Source organism: Cuculus canorus, chromosome 25 (genome assembly GCF_017976375.1).
Source record: "Cuculus canorus isolate bCucCan1 chromosome 25, bCucCan1.pri, whole genome shotgun sequence".
NCBI classification, from domain to species: Eukaryota; Metazoa; Chordata; class Aves; order Cuculiformes; family Cuculidae; genus Cuculus; species Cuculus canorus.
The window spans coordinates 7,483,023-7,509,166 of record NC_071425.1 but is presented as its reverse complement, the minus strand read 5'-3'; the positions used below and the strand labels follow the sequence as shown (position 1 = coordinate 7,509,166).

The window sequence follows — 26,144 nt, the reverse complement described above, 5'->3', positions numbered from 1 at the left end:
AGCTCTGGCACGACATGGCCGTTGGCGCAGCCATGTGAGGAGGTGCAGGGGGGTGGCCTCACTGCACAGCCAGGAAGGGAGTCCAGGGGGAATCGTTGCCCTCTCAGGAGCTGAGCTGGGGTGCCCACCCGGCGGAGAGCTGCATCCTCTGCGCTCACCACAGTGAGTGCAGCCACCCAGAGCAAGCTCCCAGGAAAACATGCAGCCACCCATGTCCCAGGCTGCAGGGAACGCCAGAGTGTGTCCCTGGGAACTGACAGCAGCGGACAGAGCGGCCCGGAGAGAAATAACAGGATGAGCTGCTGGGGCAGAGCGACCTGAGGAAGTAGAAAGTTTCAGGAGAACCAGTGAGACTGAGAGAGAAGGGCCGTGGAGCCCTGCTCTGCCCTCCCCAGCACATAAAGAGGAGCCGCCCCCAACACAAAGCCAGGATGAAGAGGATCCTCCCCCTCACTAAGGTGTGAGTTGGGGCAAATTCACACTCAGAGTGGCAGGAAAAGCCCGGCCTAGCCCACCTCGCTTTCCCAGCTTCCTCTACACAGCAGCTGTGAGGCCCTGGAGGTGGAAGGCCAGGCAACAGACGTGGATGACAGCCCATCTACCCCAGAGGTGTTGCCACGGTCAGACAGGCCCGACCCCCATACTATGGCCACCTCTACGGGGAAGAAAAGACAGGTTATAGTTGTAGAGGACTCCATTCCGAGGGGAACAGAGGGCCTGATATGCCAGGCAGACTCTCTCCTTAAGGAAGTCTGCTGCCTCCCTGGGTCCCAGGTTAAGGGCATCCCTGGGCTGTTCCTAGCCTGCTACAGCCCTGCACTATTGCCCATTCCTGCTCTTCCATGTGGGATCTTATGGAGCTGCAATGCACAGTCCAAAAGAAACTTCAGGGCCTTGGGACAGTTGGTAAGTTTGAGAGTCTGGCTGCTTGTGTTTTTACAAAATAGAAGTTTTAGCATTAAGATGGAGGGCCTTACTTAATTGAACTTGCAACACTCCTGCAAAATATGATTGCATAAGTTGTTTTTCAGCAAGAAATGGCTGAACAAGTGTTTTGGAGATGAGAAATATTATCTCCTGATACCTTTCTGGTACAGTACAAGATATGCTTAGGAATGTAAGAACTTATAAACAACAGATTGGGTAAAGAAATTTAATATATTAGAAGTAGCCTATTAATTGCCTTGTAATAGCTTTCTGATAGGCTGTAAATTTGGGGAGAGGGTGGTCTTGCCCTGAAAAGAAATGGTCTACAAACTTCTTTGGTTTTCGACAAAGGTTGAGAACTTTCCTGCTTGCCAAAAGGAGCTGCTCCCGCGATTGCAGTCACAAATAAATAAATGAATAATGTTGTTTCACACGTGCCTCAGTTTACCTATTCGACTTGTGAGCGATTCTCACATAAGGGAGCTGTGGTGAAGAGGAACAGATGTCATCTTCTTGGAGAGAGTTATTTCACACTTTGCAGCAGGTGGTTGGGAGCTCCCTGCTGGAGCTGTGTGGGCATTTGCAGCAGTCTGGGAGACCTGGGCTCTCACGACCTGTTCAGGCTCTCCCTTCCCTGCCCTGAGCTGGCAGGCACTGCGCTGGAGCAGAGTGGGGCACAGGCAGGAACCACTGCTCTGTGGGGACCTGGTGGGTGCTGAGCACCCCTCCGTGTCTGCCACTGCACTCCACAGCCCCGCCTCCCTCTCTGTGACCTCACTGTGCCGGGTGAGTTGGGGCAGGCTGAGGAGCACCATTGCCTCAGGAACCAGGTCAGTAGCCCAGTGGTGGTGGAGCTGCTTTGTGTGTGTCACAGAATCACAGAATCACAAGGTTGGAAAGGACCCATTGGATCATCGAGTCCAACCATTCGTGTCCGTCGTGACAGCCCCTCCTCCCTCTCTGTGACCTCACTGTGCCGGGTGAGTTGGGGCAGGCTGAGGAGCCCCGTTGCCTCAGGAACCAGGGCAGTAGCCCACTGGTGGTGGAGCTGCTTTGTGTGTGTCTGTCGTGACAGCCCCACCTCCCTCTCTGTGACCTCACTGTGCCGGGTGAGTTGGGGCAGGCTGAGGAGCCCCGTTGCCCCAGGAACCAGGGCAGTAGCCCACTGGTGGTGGAGCTGCTTTGTGTGTGTCCGTCGTGTCCCCGTGTGTCCCTTGCAGATTGGAAACATACAGAGCTCCGACTGCTTCAGGAGTGCACAGATTGCTTGTCACAGGTTGTCCGGCCTTGCTGCTTGGCTGAAAGGGTTGGGGAAATAACTCAGGGTTTTACTTCTATGAATCTTAACTCTGCAGCTTTAACATGGTCTGTTCATGAAACGGTGTGGGGAGGCCTCCTGTTCACATAGGAAGGATGCCAAAGCCTGGAGCCACAGGGGTATCCGATCTACCGTGAATGGTATTCTGGATTTTCAAAGTCCCATTATTGTTCTTTCCAGGTGACTGAGACATGGCCACTCGCAAGATCTGTCAGCCCATGGGGGCTGATCGATTCCAGAGCAAGGTGGCAGCACCTCGTGATCAGAAGCTGGTCAGAATGGCAGGGAAACCTGTAACTGTCAGTACCTCCTGTGTCCAGGTAGGAGCTGTGTTCAGGCTGTGTTCCTCCTCTGCCCACCCTTCCTGTTGTCTAGAAGCACTGGGAAGCTGGGTGCCGGCTACTATTTCTGTGCTGCTGTGCTTCTGTCAGAGTGCAGTGGGGTTTAGGCTGTGTGCTGCTTCAAGGCAAATCCAGAATCTTGCCTGAACGCGCCACTGGAGCAGTGCGGGAGAAAAATGGACAATATGCATATCAATGTGATCAAGGTATTGGAAAAATGGACAACACGGAGACCAATGTTATCAAAATGTTGACGCCTTTATTAAACCCAGATAGCATCTTATATATCTTTTCCCTGTGATCATGCAGCTAGTTCTAACAGTGATTGGTATACGTTTACGTATCTTAGCGACTGGATAATGCTTACTTGGTTAATTAGCTTTGCATATTTTACATGCTTTTCCCCTACGTTATCATGATTTCTACTTTTCTAACTTACACCTCCCTCTCAGCTTCTGGGCATACAGCCATAGCTTACTGTTGCTATCTGTTGTTTCCTCTTACCGCACTGTTCATGGTCCTTCAAGGGCACCGTGGCTTATGCTAACCCATAGTTAATAACATCTTTAGCTAATATATACAGTTTCTCCAACAACGTAAGCTGGATTGCTCACATGTCTGTTAAGGGCAAGATATTCTTCCACAGAGCAGAGTTAAATGAATGTCCTGGGCATTGATTTGGGAATGCTGGAGCATGAGCATGTGGCTCTTTCCATCCTCTGTGGGTGGGCAGTGATATCTCCTGTCCTGCCAGCAAACTCACCAGCGCTGCTCTGGCCGAACTGGCCTTCCATAAGCTGGGCATTTGGTGGGTGGCTCCAGCTCTCCCTGAAGATTTGGAGACTCGGCTGGTCTCAGATGGAATGGGTTCCAAAATGGTTATTATACCTCATCTCCTGTGTGGAGCACAGATCCAGCCCTGCAAACAGTAATGGAGGCAGGGCAATTCCTCTTACCCATCCCCAGTTGTCCCCTTTACTGACTGGAGTTCACTTGGCTAGTGCTGAGGCTCTGTCAACAAGATATCTCTGCATACTTCTGTAGGGGGAACAATGAGGCCAGAACAGAGAGAACATGTGCTAATTAAAAACAGTGAATGAAAACTTGGACCAGTTCCTTTCCACATAAGTCCTGGCACAAGGCTGCTTTCCTGCATTCCTCTAACTTACTCAGCAGTGACATCTCCATATGCATGTTGGATTTGAGCATTGTGCAAGGATTGAGTTAGGGGATTTCTGATGGCTCCTCCCCACTCTCTCCAAAGTTCACTGACTCAGTCCAGTGGAGGAGGAAACAAGCGTCCAAAAGGCAGTAATACCCCAAAGTGTCACATCAGATCATGAAGGAGACGATAATGGGACACAGCCACTTGGTTAGATCATCTGCATTCTGCTCTGTATCATTGATTTACCAAAATATTTCAGCAGAGACCTTAGGAGATTCTAGGATGATCCTAGCATCAGTGGCACTTCAACAAGCAGAGCCTTTCTGAACCAATTTCTGTAGCTCTTGCTGATGTTTTGTGTTTCAGATGACTCCTGCTGCTTCCATGAAAGAGAAGTCCCTCATTACCAAGCAGAGGCTGGCTGCCACTCAGGAGGTGAAGCTGCCCCAGATTACCCAGCTTCGAGACATGAGGGAAGCATCTCATCCCAAGGTAGCCTTCCTTTTTCCGTTTAGTGTGGCATTTGTAGAGGCTGCTGACTCAGTCCAGCAAAACTAAGAAGGAAACAAATGTCCAAAGAGCAGAGATACCCAGAAGTGTCACATCAGATCATGAAGGAGACGATAATGGGACACAGCCACTTGGTTAGATCATGTGCATTCTGCTCTGTGTCATTGATTTCCTGTTGTTAAATATTTCAGCAGAGAATTTAGGGGATTCCAGGATGATCCTAGTGTCAATGGCACTTCAACAAGCAAAGCCTTTCTGGACCAATTTCTGTAGCTCTTGCTGATGTTTTGTGTTTCAGATGACTCCTGCTGCTTCCATGAAAGAGAAGTCCCTCACTACCAAGCAGAGGCTGGCTGCCACTCAGGAGGTGAAGCTGTCCAAGGGCACCCAGCTTCGAGACATGAGGGAAGCATCTCATCCCAAGGTAGTCTTTCCCTGCCCTTCCTCTTGCTGTTTCGTGTGACATTTGTAGAGGCTGCTGACTCAGTCCAGCAAAACTAAGGAGGAAACAAATGTCCAAAGAGCAGAGATACTCAGAAGTGTCACATCGGATCATGAAGGAGAAGCTAATGGGACACAGCCACTTGTTTGGAGCATGTGCATTCTGCTCTGTATCATTGATTTCCTGCTGTTAAATATTTCAGCAGAGAACTTAGGGGATTCCAGGATGATCCTAGCATCTGACAATTTGCCTCTGACAAATTATCCATCAGTGGCACTTCAACAAGCAGAGCCTTTCTGAACCAATTTCTGTAGCTCTTGCTGATGTTTTGTGTTTCAGATGACTCCTGCTGCTTTCATGAAAGAGAAGTCCCTCACTACCAAGCAGAGGCTGGCTGCCACTCAGGAGGTGAAGCTGCCCCAGATTACCCAGCTTCGAGACATGAGGGAAGCATCTCATCCCAAGGTAGCCTTCCTTTTTCCGTTTAGTGTGGCATTTGTAGAGGCTGCTGACTCAGTCCAGCAAAACTAAGGAGGAAACAAATGTCCAAAGAGCAGAGATACCCAGAAGTGTTACATTGGATCATGAAGGAGACGATAATGGGACACAGCCACTTGGTTAGATCATCTGCATTCTGCTCTGTATCATTGATTTCCTGCTGTTAAATGTTTCAGCAGAGAATTTAGGGGATTCCAGGATGATCCTAGTGTCAATGGCACTTCAACAAGCAAAGCCTTTCTGAACCAATTTCTGTAGCTCTTGCTGATGTTTTGTGTTTCAGATGACTCCTGCTGTTTCTATGAAGGAGAAGTCCCTCACCAAGCAGAGGCTGGCTGCCACTCAGGAGGTGAAGCTGTCCAAGGGCACCCAGCTTCGAGACATGAGGGAACCATCTCATCCCAAGGTAGCCTTTCATTGCCCTTCCCCTTTCTGTTTGATGTGGCATTTGTAGAGAGTGTGTGCTTGTGACAGGCATGCCTCCAGCTCATTCAAACACCTCAGTGACTGGGTCCCCTTGTCCTTTCAAACTGCTGATGGCAGTGGATTCCTTCTGCAATCTGCTAGGGGAGAGGGAAAGCAGAAAGTTTTTCACCAGTCAGACGCTGAAGTCCTGCTCAACGCTAGACCAACATAAAAAACCTCAAGCTGGTGGGTCTTGCTGGAGTTAGCTCCCGTCTTAGCTACCATGGCTAAAGCATGGTGCTGTGGGAAGGCTGCAGCAGTACACACAATGGCACAGCCTTGCCATTTTCCATCCTCTTGCTGGAACAGCCGCCTCCCGCTTTGCTGTAGTCACTATCAAATGCCTGGAATTACGACTCCCTCAGGGGTGGCTGCATTGGTCTTTAAAGGCTGTGGGTGCTCTGGTAATCACTGAAGATTTAACAACACAGATTGCATTAATGTTTTGGGTTGTAACAACTTATGGGACCCTTAGAAAGTTGTTAGCTTTGCACGGTGTGGGATGCTGCCAGATACACAGGGGAATTGCCCTGGGCAGAGTGGAGTGGATGTGCTTTATCTGGATCAATGGTTTCTCAGATGTACGTTTAAAGCTACTTTTCTCACGTGACTGCTCAGTGTAGCTGATGGTCCAAACAGGTTGATGACTGAGCTGGGCTGCTGAGCAGAAAATTGCCAGCAAGAGACCTGTGAAACAAGGGTTAAAGGTTGCTCTAGATTGCATGGGACATTGGGAATGCATTAAACGAGCGCACAAGTAACTGGCAGTGTGCTGCAGCTGGTGGCTTCAGCATGACTGGGATCTCTGTGGAGGAGCAGGGGACTTTAGAGTGTGCCTTTAGAGTGGGAACAGCGCAGCTGGAAGTGGAGAGGCAAAGCAGAGAGGAATTTTCTCAGAGTAATGCCTCAGTCAATATTTGCTGTTAGCGTATATTTTCAGGCATGCTTCTGCAGTGGTATCAGAAAAAACAGCAGTCACAGAATGGAATAAATCATCTATTTAAAGCTCATGGAAAAGGAGATGCCAAGCCCACTCTTACTTGTAGCCTGGCTGTGAAGAGCTGAAGCTTATCACCAACCAGCACTGACCTCACTTATCCTTTCCCTAATGAGTGGGTTACCTCCTGGGGTGCCGATTCTAGGCTCTGTATCAAAAAAGCTATTGCGGGCCACGTGGGGCTTAGTGCCTCACTCTTGGAGTAAAGCTCATCCCAAAATTGTCTCCCATAGAGTCTCACGTAAGTTCTTGGGTTTCCCTTGCTCCATGGGTGCATGTGGCTCTTCCAGTAAGTGCTCTGGAGCTGTGTGACCACATCAATACAGAGCTCAGCTGGAGGTAATCATTGCCCCGTGTTTTTGAGAAGGAAACCTCTTAGAGAAATGCCTGCCAAAAGAGATTCTTAGTTTGAGCCTCCTTAAAGTGATCCAGAAACTGTTGATCAGCTCAGAACCCAGGTGGGTGGGCTCCTGTTTCCCCAGAATGAGCCAGGCAGATGTGCTCATCAAGGGACACTATTTCACAGATCATTCTTGGGGGTTTTGCTCATTAATCTTCCTCCCAGCAGCTGAACCTCTCACTGCTGTCTGTCTTGTGTCTCCAGTTCTCAATGGTTGACCTGGAACGAAGCTTGTTCCAGCCTCTCCCGTCGGAGGTTGTATTTCAGAGCTACGTCCCCCATGAGGTCTATGAAATGCCACTGGTTCTGAGGAATGTAGACAAGGTAAGTGTTGGGACGTGAAGGTTTGATATTACAGAATCACAGAACGGTTTCAGTTGGGAAAGACTTTTAAGATCATCAAGTCCAACCAGAAGTCCACCACTAGACCATGTCCCCAGGTGTGACTCATCTTTAAACACCTTGAGGGATGATGACTCAACCACCTCCCTGAGCAGCCTGTTCCAATGCTTGACAACCCTTCCAGTAATGAAATACCTCTTAATATCCAACCTAAATCTCCCCTAGTGCATCTTAAGGCCGTTTCCCCCCATCTTGTCATGAGTTACCAGGGAGAAGAGAGCCACTCCCACCTCGCTACAGCCTCCCTTTATGTCATTGTAAAGAGTGATAAGGTCTCCCCTCAGTGTCCTTTTCTACAGACTGAACAACCCCAGCTCCCTCAGCCACTCCTCATAAGTCTTGTGCTGGAAAAGAAGAGTGATGCCATCCCCATGCTGCACAGCACATCCAGAATAAAACGTATCACCATCTTTATTTTGAAGGTGGTTGTAATCTTCCCATGCTGTGGTTTCTCCCATGGTTTTGGCCATGCGTTCGTAGTTTCTTACCCAAAGGAGCTTCTCTGGTCACCATCCTTTCCCTTGAAAGCCCTGGATTGATGGGAATCTTGAGGGCTGTACAGTTCTTATCTGCTCTCATGCATTACTGGGAGTGGGGAGGAATGCCTAGAAATCTGGCTTGCCTGTGCTGGCAGCTGCCTGGCTTCCATCAATAGGCAGCAAGAGCCTCCGGAGGGCTGAGACTGGCTTTTAATAATGAAGCCATACTGAGTCAGCGTTAGTCATGTATCTCAAGGCAGAAGGTGCCCTTGAATCCCATAATTGATAGCCAGAGCCTGGTGGGGTCATCTGGTATTCCATGACTGCTCTCATCTTCTGCATCAGTCTTTCCCTGCAGAGTATCACACTTCTCCCTTGTTTCTTTACAGCCCCCTTGTAATTCCCTTAGCCTTTTCCTTTTTTTCTGGGGTTGTCTCTCTGTTCTCTTGTGTTCCTCCTTTTTCTCTTCTTCAGCTTGCTTCTACTCCCAGTAAGACCTCAGTGTCTGCAGTCTCCTTCTCTTGTTGCTCTTCCTGCATGGCCCTGTAGCACTGTGGCTTGACTGTCCCACTTACACCCAGTTTGTTAGAAGGGAATGTCTTCCTTGCCCCAGGATAACAAATAACTGTTCTACCTTCAGAGAATGCCAGAGGTCCCCTCTGGAGGTGTAACTGAATGGATGTGTGCAGACAGAAGCAAGCAGGTTCTTTGGGTTGGTTGATGATGTGGTTGTAACTCGATACTGCTGGTGTCTTCCCTGCTTGGGATACTGCCTCCCTTGCTTCCCTGCTGCTTCTGGCCTAGAGCAGTTTGCCCAGACAGAAGGGATTCAAGCCCACCCTTGTGTGGTCTGTACACGTACCTCTGGAGTGAAAGGTGCCAAGGGTGGAAGGGTGGAAGTGGAAGTGGAAGGGTAGCCAAGGAAGGAATTTGCCAGGGTGTGGCCAGGTCTCTTCTCATGTTTCTGCAAGTGCAAAATTATAGTTTCATGTCTTTCCTGTAGGTTCCTCGGCGTTTGAAGATTGTCATGGAGAGCTCACTGTATTTCAAACTAGACATCCCCAGTGGTGTGTGCCGTAAGGTAGCACCTGGCATGACTACTTCTTTTCACATCCTTTTCACCCCTGAGGAGAACAAGGTGAGCGTGGGTGCCCCAGGAGATTGATGGTGCCTTCAGTGGAAGCTGAACCTGCAGGGCTGGATTTAGAACAGGGCATGTGGTGTGGGTTTTGAGGGACTGTCCTGGTTTCAGTGGGGTGAGACTGGATCTAGAACTGGGGGAAAATCCTTCCCCATGGCAAAGATGATGTTCTCCTAGGCTGGAGGCTCTTAGATGTTTCACAAATAGATTTTTCATATTTCACCAGGGACTGACTGTCGACTGTTTATGTGACAAAGTCCTTTTGAACATGAACCTGAGCATCCCCTGCCATGTGACGTTGCCACGCTGCTGGTATTAGGAGCCAGTGCTGTGGCACAGCTGGGTCCTTAGTCGTGCCTTTATTAGTTGGCTGTGGGGACTGAAGCAGGTTCTTGTTACTGCTGTAGTCCCCCACTTAAAATGACTCTGGTTTGGTGTCTCAGAATCAAAGTATGAGTTAGTTTTGTCTGGTTCTGCAAGCTTGCTGTGAAAGCATGTGGATCCACAGAGTAGTTTCTTCCTTGTGAGTTAGCAGCCCTGTGCAAGCCCTGTTGCTGGAATGAAAGGTTATTAAGGTAAAATGTGCCATTGTGCTATTGAATGCTGTGGCTGGAATCCTAGAAACATTGTTTTTCCGTCTGCCATGGGGATGGCACTAAATGCCCAGTGATGAGACTGTTTCTTCCCCTGCAGGATTATTTCCACCAGCTCACCTGCATCACGGAACGGGGAATGTTTAATGTGCCTATTCGAGCTATAGGTGCTCGAGCTGTCCTAGATTTCCCTGACCGGCTGAACTTCTCCATCTGTCCAGTCAAGTACAGCACCCAGATGACTCTGCTAGTTCGCAATGTTGGTAATCGGGAGGCCCGCTACTGCATCAGCACTCAGAGGTAATAGAGCTCAACTCTTTTGTGCAAAACACTGTTGTGTGATGATATATGCAGTGCTACAGACTAGGGGAAGAGTGGCTAGAAAGCTGCGTGGAGAAGAAGGACCTGGGGGTGCTGGTTGATAGCGATGGAACATGAGCCAGCAGTGGCCCAGGTGGCCAAGAAAGCCAATGGCGTCTTGCCTTGTACCAGAAATGGTGTGGCCAGCAGTTCCAGGGAGGTGATTCTGCCCCTGTGTTCGGCACTGGTGAGACCGCACCTTGAGCACTATGTTCAGTTCTGGGCCCCTCACTACCAGAAGGATGTTGAGGCTCTGGAGCGTGTCCAGAGAAGAGCAATGAAGCTGATGAAGGGGCTGAGGAACAAGTCTTATGAGGAGCGGCTGAGGGAACTGGGGTTGTTTAGCCTTGATTCTATGGTATAGTTGGTAAACAGTAACAAAAAGGAACAAGAGCATCTGAGCTCTGTGTTGTCGTTCATGGCAATGGACAGGAAGTGGGTTCTGCAGTTCCTTACAGTGTTTTAAGCATGGTGCAACTGTTGACCAAACTCTGAAAGCTGCAGCAAAGCTTTATACTGCAATAACATATCTCCAAAACAGCATCCAGCAAGACTGATTCTGTTAGATTGAAGGCACCTCGGCTGCCTGTGGGCTGTCTGAGGTGCTGTGTGGCAGTGACAGCTCTGGGAGCTTGGCTCAGGCAAACCAAATGCTGTGTTCAGAAGTGGGCAAGCTGTGAGCTCGTGAAGGAGGCATTTTGGAATGTGTGAGCTGTTGTGTCTGTTTTAGCAAGTGCAACCAGAAATTAATCCCTTCGTAAAGGAGAGTCAGTAGCTCTGCTGCTGATTCTGGATGTTGTGCCTTTCTTCTGCTGACTGTGGTTTGATTGCTTCTTAGAATCATAGAATCATAGAATCACCAGGTTGGAAAAGACCTCTAGGATCATCAGGTCCAACCATTGCTGTTTGCCACTAAACCACATCCCTGAGCACCTCATCTACCTGTCTTTTAAATACCTCCAGGGATGGTGACTCAATCACCTCCCTGCACAGCCTCTGCTAGTGCTGGATGACCCCTTCTGTGAAAAACTTTATCCTGATATCCAGTCTGAACCTCCCCTGGTGGAACTTGAGTCCATTCCCCCTTGTCCTGTCCCCTGTCACTTGGGAGAAGAGGCCAGCACCCACCTCTCTACACCTCCTTTCAGGCAGTTGTAGAGAGCAATAAGGTCTCCCCTCAGCCTCCTCAAGGCTTGCATAAGTAAGTTGAAGGGAACTAGACTGCAAAAGGAATGTAGTCCCCAAGTCTCCCACAATAGTCTTGGTATCTCTCTTTGTGTTGCAGCCCTTTCTCTGTCAATCCCTCCATTGGGAACCTTGGAACAGGTGAAGCCACACGAGTAACAGTGGAGTTCCACCCACTGGAAACTGGGGATCATTCCGGGTCCCTGGAAGTTCACTATGACACGGGTAAGTTTCAGTGCCAGAAATGAGCAGATGAGAGGCAAAGGCTGAGTCCTCCTCTGTGTCCTGTGTCACTGTGTGCTGGCCCATCCCTGGGGACCCTGGTGTCAGCAGGGTGTTCTCCACCCAGCACCCCGGTGACAACCATCTGCCACCATTCCACACTGTCCCAGCTGACTTACTGTCCTCTCCAGGTATACCTCCCCATCCCAGCTTTGCCTCAAATAGCAGTGAAAATGATTGGTGATCAGAGGATTGTTAATGCAGATCCCCTGAAACAGGAATGAGGGTTTGGAATCCTGTTTTTCTGGGACTTGCTCAGTGCCAGAAGGAGGAATATGAATTCTCCATTGCAGTGTGCATACACATGTGAGGCATTTTCTTCCTGTACAATGCCATGTTTGCAGTGTAATGTGAGGAATGCATGTCTCTGTCAGACTCTTCCCAATGCTTGCTCTTTCTTACACATCTCCATTCCAAACACTGCTTTTCTGTTGTCTTGCCACAGACTCTTTTTCTGTGTCACCCTCTGCCCATGCTTCACAACATCAGCACTCAAAGAGCTAAGACTTGAGGCCTCTTGGGATTTGGCAGGAAGTGCTCACTGCCTCCTGAGATAGGTATAAAATTTGTAGCAGGGTGCCAGAAGCCAAGATCAGGCCACAGAAATGCTGTCAGCTTTGTGAGTCACTTGAAGGGAAACTTGAGAAAAACATATGGCGTGTTAAAATGCTTCCTTGGTTCAGCAGAGGTACCTCGTGACCCAGAATTAGACACTTTCTCCATTGCATCTGCTGTGCATTTTCTCTTGCCTGAAGGTTTGGTTTGTCCCTGCTCCTGGATGTTAGTCCTGGGAAGCATGATGTCCTAATCTAGGTGACACTGTGATGCTTGAGCCCAGTGATGAACATTTTGGTTGTCTCGAATTTGTACAAGCTATAAAATGGCTCCTATGTCTTCTAGATGCTCTTTACAGCCTTGTGAGTTATCTTACCTTTGTTTAATATTTGTCATTTTTTATGACATATTCCCAGAGAATGGTTTATACCCACTCTGAGAAGCTCGGGTAGTTGGATAACTCTTTTGAATGAACTAATGAAATTTCAGAGAAGAGAAGCGCAGAAAGTACCTCGCTTGTATGCATGTAGAGAATCTATATGATAAAATGCAGAGGGATAGATCTTTCCCTGGGGTAAATTAGTAGTGACACGGGAGTTTGGGGCTGTGGGGTTTATACTATGTGAATGAAAAGACGGAGTGAATTATCAGGGCCAGGATCTTCGTGGCTTGCATTGGAAACCTGGGTCTTGTTCTTACCAGACTGAAACACCTGGTTCCTCCGTGGTTGATCTTTGCCAAAATGATTTGCATGGATCAGCTGGAGCGATCAAACTGTCTTCTGGCTCTGAGGTGAGCAACCTCCCAGGAACTTGTGCAGCTGCCTGGGAGATGAACCCAGGATTCATTCCTGCCTGGCAGTGCAATGCTGCAGTTATTTTTAAGCGAATCATGAATTAAGAAGGAGAGTAAGGGAATAATAGAGGGACTGTCTCCCTAGCTTCAAAGCATGCAAATAAGGAAAAGGCTGCTGAGATTAAATGCTTTTTTTTCACTTTAGTGAAATGGGAACATTTAGTCAATCAGTCTTAAAAGCTGAATGAATGACTGTAGAGATCTACTATTTTAAGAGTGAGTCTTGCTTCATTCCCCAGCTCTCCCGTCCCAAGAAGGGGCTCTCTCTTCCCAGAACAAAGGTGATTCTGCTGAGTTGTCTCTCTTTGAACTTAAGGAGTCCATCCAGCATGTATCCATCTCTCTCCTTGTGTTGTTGCATGGAGGCCTTTTAAAAGCAGTTCTATCTGCTGGCTGCCTTGCAGGGAGGAGTTGCTGGGGGTGCTCCCCAGGCTTGACTGGGTTGCTGCATTTGTCAGCTGGAGCCAGCTCTGAGGCTTTAAGCACCACTTTACCAAAATGCTATTTCTAGGGAGTCAGAGTGGTGATGGCCTTCCCCAAAGTGTGTCTGGTTCTTGCTGTTTGCATCTAGGAAACACCTGCAACAGGAAGACTACAACATTTTGCAACATTTTAGTACTAAAGTTTGCTCTCAAATGATTCCCAGAAGTTATTTAGCTGGGAAGAATGAAGGCTAGAAAGCTCTGCAAATGAGGGATACTTTTCTGGAGGGATACTCCTGTTCTGGAGGCTGAAATAGTGGTGGTACTCCAGCAAGACTCAGTTCTGAGTTGATGTGCAGAACCAGAGGCTCTCTGCTTTCAGCTGGGTCTAAGGTGGGAACCAAAGCTGTCCTCACTGTGGTCTTTAAATAGCTTGGCAGCACTCAGTGTAGACTTGCACACGCAGGTGTGAGCAACAGGATCCAGGCTTGCAGGATAGTAATGGGCAGGTTGGTATGGGCCATGGCCCAGCAGTGTCATTTCAACACTTCTTCACAAACACAGCAAGTGAGGTCACTCCTTTTATAATGCAGTTAAATTCCCTTCTGTGCCTCATCTCGCTGTGTGCTGCTACTTCACTTGTTCCTCTGAACCTCCCTTTTTTGCCCATGCGCCCCTAGATGTCTTTGCTTGTCGGCAACAAGGGGTCAGGAAAGACACAGCACTGGTGGCAGGCCTGCAGGAGACTCTGGGCAAGCCTTGACTGACCTGGTAATCGTCTGTCACCTAAATGACCTCGATCCAGAATTCCCAGTGACCCGAGTGGGATGGCAACCCAAAGAAATGGGGTGCTTAAGATGGAGTCTGGGACATCCTCATGCTGCCCACATGCAGCTATCAGGATGTGATAATTGTACTGGTCTGTGGAACTGTTAATACTGCAAAGAGCCATAACGCATCCTCCTGCTACTGGTGGTTTGCTCTGCTCTAGTATCAGCAAGTGAGGTGAGCAAAGGTTCTCCCATGCTTTGTTCCAGGTGAAGCTATCCACACAAGCCTTTATGGAGTGGCTGTAGATGTAAACATTGGGCTGGATAGGAGCTCCTTGACAGTTGAGAAGACTTGCCCTACTCTGTCAAACTGCAGCACTGTGGTCCTCCATAATCGGAGTGAAATCACAGCCCACTTCCAGTGGAAGTCTTCTGCTACTCAGGAAAAGGAAGATCAGGAGAAGCTGAGGTTTGTTTGAAAGACTCATTTCAGTAAGATACTCTGCTGAAGGGTAATACCTTCGTCGAAGGTTATGGCTCAGGGGGTGTCAGTGATCTGGGTTGATTTAGGACAAGTATGATTTAGGACACCATCTGCGGTGTCAGGGGATGTCACTGAGCTCCAGGGTAGTGGAGCTCAACACTTCGCGTTCCGGTTCAACCCATGCTCCAGCTGAGGATGATGTTTTGGGGAGAAAGTTTGATTGCAGTGACTGTTTTGCAAAGTCGTGTTTTGTGGGAGCAGAGACCACTGAAGTCCAGAGATCCAGGGCTACAGAGGGTCCATGAGGCTGAGGAAATATCAGCAGTTGTTACCTGAGACTTAATGTAGCTACAGGAAACAGAGCTGTTGTGACAGTCACAGCAGTTGCTTCTGTTCTGGTTTTGATAATGCAGCAACTGCTTTCCCAGCAGGGTGCAGGATGGAGTCCTGTGGCCCAGATAGCAGAGGCCATCCTGCTGTGGGATATTGAATTGACTTCCACTGTCCTGGTTTCCAGCAGAATAAGGTGTTTCTTCCCTTCCTTAGAACCTGGAGAGAGTTTGGAGGTGAGGGGTTCTGTGGGGAAGGTAGGACAGCACAGGACAGGGAATGTCCATGACTGGAGTTCCTTTTTATCGGCATTTGAATTTAGCTGGGTGGTGATCGCTATACTGTTTATACTGCAGTGCCTCCATCTGTTGCTCTTGGAGCCTTCCACTCATCCCCCAGACGTGTCCCCTGCCAGGGGACTCTAGCGTGAACAGAGGACAGCAATGTGCCAGCTCAGAAGCATCTTCACTGGTGCTCCCTTCCCTTCTCTTGGTTGTGATCTTTAAATACTAGAATGATTTCTGCTACAAGTGCCAATTGTAGGAGAGATCAGCTGTGTCAAAGCTTTGCAGAGAAGGCCAAAAAGGAAAAAGAAAAGACGGATCAAGGCTAGACTTAAGGGTTTGGATGGAGAGGCGATTCTCCTTCCTTTCTCAGGGCCTCTCTTTTCGTGCATATAACCCCATTCATTTCACTGAGGTGATGAAATGCCTGAATTCATTCATCTGCTTTTCTTGTGCTCTGGTGGAAGGCAATATAGGGAAGATACAGTGTAGAGTTGACTTATCCCTGCAGGTCCAAAAGGGAAGATAAAAAGTGTGGTGCTGGTAACTTCCAGCAGAAATGCAGCTCTTTCTCCCCTTCCCAGTGAAGCATTGCAGTGGGTGCTCCTTGGTTTTCATCTGCCTCCTCTGAGCAGCTCTATGGTAGGAAAAGCCAGTTGAGGTTGTTGGTGGATTTTCCATCAGCTGTGGTGATGTCTTTGAGCCAGGTTGCTCTCTTTCATAAGAGAAAGCAGGTTGCTGCTGGCTTTCATAAAACGTCTTCTTAGCTTGTGAGCATGGGGTAAAGCTGCCCGCCATGCCAGCGCACAGCACATGGCAATCATGTCCATTTGGGACCCCGTGGCTCAGGGTTAGCCCCTTGCTGAGCTGCTGCTGTTCTTCCCTGAGTGCGTTGCTGCCCCTGTCCTTACACAACAGTGTCTGCAAAGATGCCGCTTGTTAAATGATCTGTGTGGTTTGTCTCTCCCCGTGACTTCAGGCTGTGCCACAGGCTGCAGAGGTCCAACGAGAACATGGAACTCTTTGACTGCACGGAGGACCCCATTCTCCGAGAACACCCTCCTCCTCTCTCTGCCACCTTCAAGAAGGCAAAAGTGCAGAGAGACCCCATGCTTTTCTCCGATGATGTTTTCACCATTGACCCAGTGGTAAGCAGTAGCTGAGAACCTCCCTTTCTTCTCTGCCTCCGCCCTGATGAGGTCAATTGGCACATCTTGCATCAGCTGTTTGGATGTCCTGAGAAAGAAGACTCTAGGTTTATCTTGTGGGGCTGGGAGAGCTTGTTGCAAAAAGCATTTTTGCAACAAAAACCTGGTGATTCTATGATTCTATGTCCTGAGATGAAGAATGCCTGCTGTGTGAGCTCTGCAAGATCCCTTCTCATCTCGAAGTAGACCCTAGAATAATCCCAACCACTTTTTTATTTGAAATAGGTGAAGCAGATTCCCCCCTCCCGCCTCGGAAGGGGATATTGTTCTCCTTTTGGTTTCTCCTGTAGACCCTGTAAGGCTGAGAGCCACCAATGTCAGCACAACAGCAGTTTCGCACCAGTGTAGCTAACAGCAGCATGATGTGACCGTGAGATTGTCAGAGCAGTAGGAATGTTGTAGGGCATTAGAGCTGATCAGTTGAGCATAAAGAGCATCCTGTGGTGTGTCAAAGCTGGTTTTGGAGTGTGTCCCAGCACTCCTGCTTTGCTACAGTTGGACCATGTATCCACAAGTAGCTTAACCTGCTCTTGAATTCCTGAAGTACATTAAGGCGAGGTCCTGAAGTCTGGCTGCCTGCAAAACTGAGTCCTGGTACTCCAGGTAATGATGTCCCTGCAGCATCTCTATGGGACCCAAAGGCTCTGATATCCAGCACACTGACTGCAGGTTGCAGGCTGATGTCACCAGTTTCCTTCCTCAAGTAAGTGTGGTGTCATGTAATAAGGCTTCATTTTCATCCAGTTGCTTTCTGGGTAGAAATATGAAATATATTTTATCGGGCAAATGTGTTTGCTCTAGGTTTTGAGGAGAATCCAAGTGACTTTATGCTTTCAGACTTCTCTTTTCTTCTTACTGTGGTGATGATGGTTTGTTTGTATTGTCAACAGTTTCTTCCACCTGTTCTTCCCTCTCTTCTGTTGACTCTGAGCAGACTGTGCCTTAGGGAATTATTTGCAGCTGCAGCCCAGTAATTCCCCATGTCACAGCTCTGTGATTTTTGTGGGGATAGTTCTTTGAGCTATAAGTGCTAGATTGATGAGAAGAGTTACAGTTATTTGATATTTATGCTGCAGAAGTGCCAGAGTCTCCCATTAGTTCAAGATTTCTGGAGAAGTCATTGAGGGTGCCCAGCAGTAAGCAGAGTTAAAGCCTCACACCTCTGACAGAAAAATAACTGTTCTTTTTGTCTCCTAAATTCCTCATTCCTGGTATAGGAACATTACAGTTGTCTGAGGTGCACATGCTTATGTCAACAATGCATGAAGAGGCTTTTGTAAGGCTAGAGATTGAGGGGATGCAAGTGGCGCCTTCTTTTAAACCAGCTGCAAGAAGCAATTGGAGGCTTTACAAACCAGGACTGTCTCCGAGACAGCAAGACTCTCAGGGGCTCAACACCAGCGCTGGGACTCTGTCTCAGAGAGAAGCTGAGAGAGAAGACCCTGAGGAAGCAGCAGACAGTTTGCACACACACTGCTAGCACAGCCATACTTAAATCTCTAAGCAAGAGTGTGACAAGGAAAAAAGAGATTTTTTGTTGAAAGAGATGTGGAGCTGTAAGCAAATCTCATCTCTTCTTGTTTGAGCATGTGTTCAGGGAACCAGGAATGTGTGCACCTTGCAGAGAAAAACAGCATGCATCTGACTCTCAACTCCTTTCTCAGGTCGTCTGTCAACTGGAAGAGCCTGCATGCTGGCTGACTGCTTATGGCGTGGGGCATGAGCAGCCATCAGCAGGATGGAGTCTGTTCTTCATTGATCCCCGACAGGAGGCCTTGTTCTGTTGGGAACTATTGTTCTACTGAGAACCTTGGCTCACTGGAGTGCATTATGTACTTATGTACATGTTCAAGGGAAGGGTGTAAGAGGCAGCTTCTTTGTAACTAAAGAATGGAAAAATCTATTTGATTTGCCAAATCTTTTCTGATCTGAGTCAAAGTGTTCATGTAGCCATAGTGACACAGGGATACAGTGGAAGGTTTGGAGGAGAAAGGTTCCTTAGACTGGTTGGTGACTGAAGAAATCCTGCTTGATTCGCTGGAGTGTAAGACAGTTTGGTTCCTTCACTATAGCCCAAATTTGACCAGGTGCCAGTAAAGGTAGGGGACTTAGAATTTTGCAGCTGCTTCCAAACTCTCTTATAAAATTTGTTGTCAGGTGTTACTGTCTTCTTGCTGTGCAATGATACTCTGAATAAAGGCTCCAGGGCTGGGGCCGAAAACAAGAAATGTAATGTTTGAAGATAAATGGTTTGCTTTCTGTTTTAGGAGGGAGATGTCTTGCCAAATTCTTCGATTGAAATTAATGTGATCTTTAAACCTCGAGAAGCTACAGTCTATCGAAGAGTGGTCTACTGCGAGGTCTCAGGTATGGCTCCTTCGTCTCCTGTCAGGCACTGGGAAGGCAAGGCGTGGTCTTCCAGCCCACTCTGCTCTAGGGTAATTGCTAGGAAGGGTCAGTGATGGCCGTGCTGGCTCATGCCCACTGTCCCTGTGGTTTTCTGGTAGCCTCCTGTCCAAGACCAACCCTCAGGATGCCTGACTACAAGCTTGGATCACTGATCCCAGAACAATCAAAGCATGGGTTTGCCAGCATTTGCTTTGCTGTTAGGTGTCTGTGAAGGCCAAAGAACTACAGAGACCAGCTTTAATGGACAAGCACTAAGCCCCAGTAGACCATTTTCCTCCAAGATGAGTCTTTATTATGTGGATACATCACCAGACTCCTGAGGCGGTGGGATATCACTGTTCTCCCAGAGCCCAGATCACCTCCCACTGCTCTGACGCTGCTGAGCACAGAGTGCTATTCATAAAGACTTGTGGTGATAGGACGAGGGAGGATGGGTATAGACTGGAGAGGGACAGTTTAGGCTAGACATTAGGAAGAATTTCTTCACTATGAGAGTGATGAGACACTGGCACAGGTTGCCCAGGGAAGCTGTGGCTGCCCCATCCCTGGAAGTGTTCAAGGCCAGGTTGGGCAGCCTGATCCAGTGGGATACCCCTGCCCATGACCGGGGGCTTGGAACTGGATGATCTTTAAGGTCCCTTCCAACCGTAACTATTCTATGATTCTATGATTCAATTATCATTGACCTACCTAGCTTATACCATCTTTGCCCCTACAAAGGTGATTGCTTTGCTGTGCTAACATGGAGCAGGAATGCTTACAATGAACTGTGTGGTTCAGGTTACCTTGTCCTTCATCTGTGTCTTTGCATGGTGCTACTATAGGTGGTTTTCAAGAGTGAGAGATGGCTGTCAAAATTCCTCCCAGGGAACATTATGGGGTTCCCCATTTGAGAGGAAGAAGTGTGAGGCCCATGGTCCTCCAGTAGCTCAGCTCCCGTTCTGGAGGGTGGAGAAATCACTAACCCAGCTGCCTTGTTTCTTTTCTTATTGCTCCGAGCTAACAGATACAAATGTGATGAAACTGATTTGTAAGTATACTGTAAGCACAGGATTTACTGGGCAAATGCTCCCTGCAGTAATTACATAGGTCTTGTGTTAACAAGCTGTCTTCCTGCTCACCAGCTGCAGTTATTGGAGCTGTGTCAGGAGAGCGTTGATAGAAAAGGTTGCTCCCAGGGGATTCCTCACTCAGTGCTGTGCTCCTGGCTCTGAGATTCTTACGCTGGTGATGGGGATGCCCTTCACTTTGCTGCAGGTATCTTCAGGGCTTGCGATGGGAGAGCTTTTTTGTTGCAGAGAAACAGGAAAACTATTTGTGGGCAAGCCTTGAGCTGGTCTCGGAGTTACAAGAAACAGAGCTGGGAGAATGATGTGTGTTTAGCAAGAAAAAATCCAGGATAACAGAAGGAATTATTGTACTAAACTGAAATCTCTCCCCAGGCCGTGAAACCAGTCTGCCCTTGTGCATCGAAGGGGAAGGCATAGAACCCCCGCTCCGTTTAAGCTTTGAGCAGCTGGACATCGGGAAAGTTCTTATTGGATCAACCAACAGCTATGAGGTGAGCAGTTAGGGGTTAACAGGAGTTGGGGTGGATCCTGATGGGCTCCCTAGGCCAGCCTCATGGACCTGCAGGATTTCTGGCAACTCGGGCAGTTTTTAGCAGGGAACAGTGACATAATAATCAAATCTGGGGTGTTCACAGAATGTGGATGCTTTTGATGGGGTCTGAAATGTGCGTGTATTGTTCGTGAAGACCTAATCCCTGCCTCTGGGCAGCCTCCCTTTGAGTTCAGCTTGGAGGCTTCATGCAAAAGAAATGCCTTGACATACAAAAGCAGCACTGGGTCCAAGAGCCACTTCAGCCTTGGTACAGCTCAGGCTTTAGAGTGAGAAAAGCATTTCTGCAAAGAGGCAAAGAAACCGTCTACATATTTGTACACACCCCTCCACTCTCAAGTCTTCTGCAATAAAAAACAAGATAGAGGAACTAGAAGAGGTAGAAAATGAGGCAGTACATCATTTCAAAAGCTTGACTGTGGCAGGGAAGGACACATGAAGGTGTTTTCTTACCAAAGCATTGTGCTCTGCATTTTTAACGCTGCTACTTTATTGATTCTCTCTGTACCAATTAATTATTTTCATTTCTTGGGAAAATGTGAGTAAGTAGGTAATGCTCTTAGTGCCACACTAAACAGCAAGACTGGAGGTAAACCTCAGCTCGGTGTACGGTCCCAGAGTACAATTTAGAACTAAGGTGTAAAAGAGATGAGAGGAGAGAGCAGTTTTCAAGTCAGCTTTGCAGACCTGGAGTATGGGAATATTTTCAACAGCAGCTGCAAGATTAAAAAAATCAGGAACATCTCTCTGCTTCTGTCTCAGCTTTTCTGACAGGTTTTGCAAGGACAAAAAAATAGAGAACAGAAATCCAAAGTAGAGAGATCAGCCCATGGAAATGGCAGGGTTTCCCTCTGCAGCAATGAGCAATGTCCCAGCTCTGCTCTGGGTGGGTTTGTTGGTGATACTGTGCAGGCAGATGTGGGCGTTCCTTGCCTGACATGAAAGAGGTGACTCTAAACAGTGCGTGAGCGTGTCATTGGCTCAAGGCAGCTGATTCCCAACTGTTTAACAAAACAGGCTTTGTTCTGAATTTGCAGTTTATTCTCACAGTGGTAAATTCATTTGTGGTGACTGTGCCTATTTAGGGAAGATAAATTCTTTGGAGCAGGTGGAGCTGCTCTGCATCTCCCACTCCTCCTTTGCTGACATGTCTGAGCAAAGACTGAGAAACTGTCACATTGAAGAAAAAGTAAAAGAAACCTGAATTACATCCTGTAGCAGAGCTGGCGGGTGCTCCTGAGGTGTCTGCTGCAGGCAGTGAACTTGTTAGCTGCAGTTGAAGCTGAACTGGTTCTGCCCTTGACAGGACCAGACTTACCTGGAGCAGAAGCCATTGTGGATGGGCCACAAATGAGGCTGCAGCCAGCCTTCAGGGCTCTTAGAGGCAGGGCTGCATTGACGGGGTGATGCTGAGCATGTCCTCTGCACTGCAAGTCAAAGCGGACTGCCCCATGTCAGTGGAATCATAGAATAACAAAATCATAGAATAGTTTGAGTTGGAAGGGAGCTTAAAGGTCATCTAGTTCTAAGCCCCCTGCCATGGGCAGGGACATCCCACTGGCTCAGGCTGCCCAAGGGCCCATCCGACCTGGCCTTGAACACCTCCAAGGATGGGGCATCCACAATTTCCCTGGGCAACCTGTGCCAGTGCCTCACCACTCTCATGGTAAAGAAATTCTTCCTAATGTCTAGTCTAAATCTGCCCCTCTCAAGTTTATACCCATTGCCCCTCGTCCTATCATCACAAGCCTTTGTGAACAGTTCCTCTCCAGCTTTCTTGTAGCCCCTTCAGGTACTGGAAGGTCACTATAAGGTCTCCTTGGAGCCTTCTTTTCTCCAGGCTGAACAAGCTCAACTCCCTCAGCCTGTCCTTGTATGAGAGGTGCTCCAGCCCTCTGATCATCTTTGTAGTCCTCCTCTGAACCTGTCCCAACAGCTCTATATCCTTCTTACACTGAGGATTCCAGAACTAGACACAGTACTCCAGATGAGGTCTCAAGTATTCCAGATGAGGTCTCAATAAACCCAGAGTGACCAAAGGCAGACCTCATCCTATTTCTATCTTCCTTGGCTTCAGCCAAGCAGCAGCACTCAGCCTCTTCTGCCTTTTGCAGATGTTGAGTGTTTAATTAAACGCAAGTCATACTTCTGTAGAAAGGAAGACTTAATGTATTTCTGTTTTCGTTTTCTTGTAGGTGATCCTGTTTAACAAGGGAGCCGTTGACGCTTCCTTCAGCTTGGTGCATCCAACTACAGCTCTGGCCTCCTGCTTTACCTTTGACCCCTGGGAGGGCATCATTTCACCAGATGGACTCCAAGTCATCAAGATCTCCTTCAGTTCCACTATCCTGGGGAAGTTCGAGAGAGCATTCAAGTTCAGAGTGAAGGGATCCCCTGAGTTTGTGACTTTGACTATCAGGTAAAGAGGAATATAGGAGCTCTGTGGGCACGTCTGTAGCCACCTCTGGGTAATAACCTCCCTCCAAACTCATTTTGTTTTGAAGCAGAGGGAACAAAGGTGTTGCCTATGGTCTTAGTGTGGGGTTGCTGGGATCAGAGCCGAGGCTTTTTAACCTTGACTCCAGTTTGAACCCTGCAATTTCATCAGCAAATGAAGTGTGAGGGGAAGTGACCGTGCCTCTGATGCTCTCAATACCCAGTGTAACTCTGAAAGTCTTGGGGAAGCAGCTTTGCCTTCATGGTTGAGACAGGCAACCCTTCTTGTAGATGGGCACAACATCAGCCAGCCTCCAGTCCAGTGAAACTTCCCCAGTCAGCGAGGACTGCTGGAAGATGATGGAAAGGGGTTTGGAAAGGACATCCGCCAGCTCCTTCAGTACTCTTGGTTGGATCCCCTCTGGCCCAATAGACTTGTGGGTGTCTAGCTGGGCAAGCAAGTCTCTAACCGCCTCCTCTTGGATCATAGGAGCCTCATTCTGCTCCTTTAACTCCTGGGTTTGTACACAGGGGGAACAAATTCCTGTACTATTAAAGACTGAGGCAAAGAAGGCATTAAGTACCTCAGCTTTGTCCTCATCACTTGTCACTGTTGTTCCTTCTGCATCCAATAGCAACTGAATATTCTCCCTAGTCCTCCTTTTCTTGTTGATGAATTTTTAGAAAGATTTTCTTTTCTTGTTGATAATTTGTAGAAGTTTTTTTTGTTGTCTTTCACAGACTTAGCCAATTTGATTTCTAGTTGGGCCTTAGCACTCCTGATTTTTTCCCTGCACGATCTCACTTCCTCCCTGTAGTCCACCCAAGACGCCTGTCCCTTCTTCCAAAGCTCATAGTTATTTCTCTTCTTTTTGATATCTCTGAAGATCTCCCTACTCAACCAAGCTGGCTTTTCCCCCCTGCCGGCTCCTTTTCCGGAACATGGGCATGGCTTGCTCTTGAGCTGCTAGGATTTCTTTTTTGAAGAGCGCCCAGCCCTCGTGGGCTCCCTTGTCCTTAAGGACTGTCTCCCATGGGACTTTGCTAACCAGCCTTCTGAACAGTCCAAAGTCTGCCCTCTGGAAGTTTAATGTGACTGTTTTGCTAATGCCCCTCTTCATCTCACCTAGAACTGAAAACGTTATCATCTCATGATCACTTTGTCCCAGGCGTCCTCCAACCGTCACATCCCCCACAAGGCCTTCTCTGTTCACAAACAGCAGGTCCAGGAGGGCACCCTCCCTTGTCGGCTCAAGGCTCCTTGATTTTTAACTAGGGTTAAAAACTAAGGTTCAACAGAAGTAGCATTGATTGGCATCAGCCGTGAAATAAATTAATGAATTGTGTGCAGTTCCAAGCACTGATTTCATTAGATGCTGGTGAGTTTGAGCTTGGAGTCTGGCTGCTGAATCGGAAGTATGGCTGAGAAGGTGTAGTGGGTTCAGGACGACCATGTTTGGTTTAAGATGTGTGTCACTCTTGGATATGAGCTGATGCCTCAGTGTCAAGCTGGTACTTTCCTCCAAGATTCACCTGGCCGCTGTGTAGAATGGTTGCTGCTCTTGTTGAGGTCAAGGGGTGTCTGTGTTCTTTCCTCAATTCATGTCTCAAATTCCTGCATGCCTAGTGATTGTGTGGATCAAGATCATCTGAGAAGATGGTGTTCGTGTACTCCATGGAAACACCAGTTCTAGCTAAGAAATACCAAAGCAGGGAACCTGCAGCTGGGGAGGCTGCTTACAGCAAGTCCACTTCTGTATGAACACCTCTCTGTCCATCACAGTACAGATGAGGAAACTGGAGCACGGAGCCATGATTTGTTCAGGCTCCTTCATGGGGCCAGCAGCAACCTGGGGTCAGACCCTGGCTGGCACAGTGCCCTCAGCCACATCAGCAGGTCTCAACTGCGGACTGCTTTGCCTGGGCTGCCTCCTATCCACACAGATGTCATGCTAAGTACAAGGGTGATGGGTTGATTTGAAACCCACTGTGGTTGTGAGGCCAGGTTTTATTGATCTGAGTGGTAATGCAAGCAGAAAGCATTGCCTGTCTCTAACCAAGCCAACGCCTATCTTTGTCCTCACAGGGGCTGTGTCATCGGACCAACTTTTCATTTCAATGTACCTTCCCTCGACTTCGGTGTTGTCTCCTTTGGTGAGTGTGCCCTGGGATGGGACCTCAAGTTGAGAGGTCTCTGTGTGAGCAACGTGGAGCACTGTGGCATGAGGGCATCTGTCAGTTGTGTTTCTTTGCAGCAGCCTTCAAGGTGTTAAACCAGGGCTGCTGATTGCTTAGGCAGTATTTGGCCATCATGAGATCAAATGGGACCAAAGGAATAGAAAGTCAACATGTCCTGGTGTTCCTTGTAGTCTGTCCAGGTCCAGCCTCCCACCCCTTGGCAACAGAATGACTGTGAAAGTCCCAGAGACTGCAGGAGAAAGGAGTTTATGCCACTCATGAGCCTGTAGCTACTCTGTGGGCTTGCCTACTGTGTAGTGGGCTGCAAGTTGCCTTGTGCTCAGACTGGCTGCCCCAACCAAGGAGATGTCCTTAAGGATCCTGCCTAGAGAAACAGCATTGGAGTGCATTGCATCATGCTGTAGTTCCGTATTTTGTCCATCCTTTATCTTGCTGTAGCTTCTCCTTGATGCCAATACACTACTTGTTCACACAGTTAACAGGGAATTTTATGGATTGAATGTTTGGAATAAGTGGTCTGTCTGGATGTACACTCATAAGTGAAAATTAATTGGTGCTGGTTTAGGGACGTATGAGAGAGCTCCTCAGTTAAAGAGAGAAAAAAATCTTGTGTGCAGCATTGCTAAGAGCGGGCATTGCCAAGGAAGTAATCTCTGTGGTCTGTATAAAAGGAAACTTCAGTGGCAATTCCTCGCTCAATTTCTCAAATTAGCTGTAATTCCTACTGAAAAGAGCTGAACTCCAAGCAGAGTTTTGTCGTAACGGGGTACTCACACTAGGAATCATGGGATAATTGGTGTCTAAGTTCATAACTTGGGTCATTTTCCCAGGCTTTCCTCGGACCCTGTCATGTTGCCTCAATAACACCTCCTCAGTACCCATGACCGTTGACCTTCGCATTCCTGGGGATGGCTCGGGAGAGCCCAGTGTCACCAGTTCTGTTCTGATGTTGGACAACACTCACCCATCCTGGAGAAGGGAAGATCAAGGGCACAGAAGACCAACCGAATTTACCATAACTCCCTGTAGAGGGACCATTCTCCCACAAGGATGCCTGGATATCCAGG

General features: G+C 48.2%; 1 protein-coding gene across 1 annotated transcript in view; it reads left to right on the top strand.

The window, feature by feature from the left end:
* Positions 1-2,436: 2,436 nt before the first annotated feature.
* The window catches only part of LOC104057256 (hydrocephalus-inducing protein homolog), a 75,356-nt gene continuing 51,648 nt past the window's right edge, over positions 2,437-26,144 (top strand). The window contains exons 1-13 of the mRNA XM_054088060.1: positions 2,437-2,544; positions 5,043-5,168; positions 7,268-7,387; positions 8,948-9,082; positions 9,779-9,978; positions 11,324-11,448; positions 14,375-14,576; positions 16,185-16,353; positions 18,681-18,780; positions 20,265-20,383; positions 22,638-22,861; positions 24,965-25,032; positions 25,908-26,143. Coding sequence (XP_053944035.1) covers positions 2,437-2,544; positions 5,043-5,168; positions 7,268-7,387; positions 8,948-9,082; positions 9,779-9,978; positions 11,324-11,448; positions 14,375-14,576; positions 16,185-16,353; positions 18,681-18,780; positions 20,265-20,383; positions 22,638-22,861; positions 24,965-25,032; positions 25,908-26,143 — 1,932 coding nt within the window. The remainder of the gene's footprint in view (positions 2,545-5,042; positions 5,169-7,267; positions 7,388-8,947; positions 9,083-9,778; positions 9,979-11,323; positions 11,449-14,374; positions 14,577-16,184; positions 16,354-18,680; positions 18,781-20,264; positions 20,384-22,637; positions 22,862-24,964; positions 25,033-25,907; position 26,144) is intronic.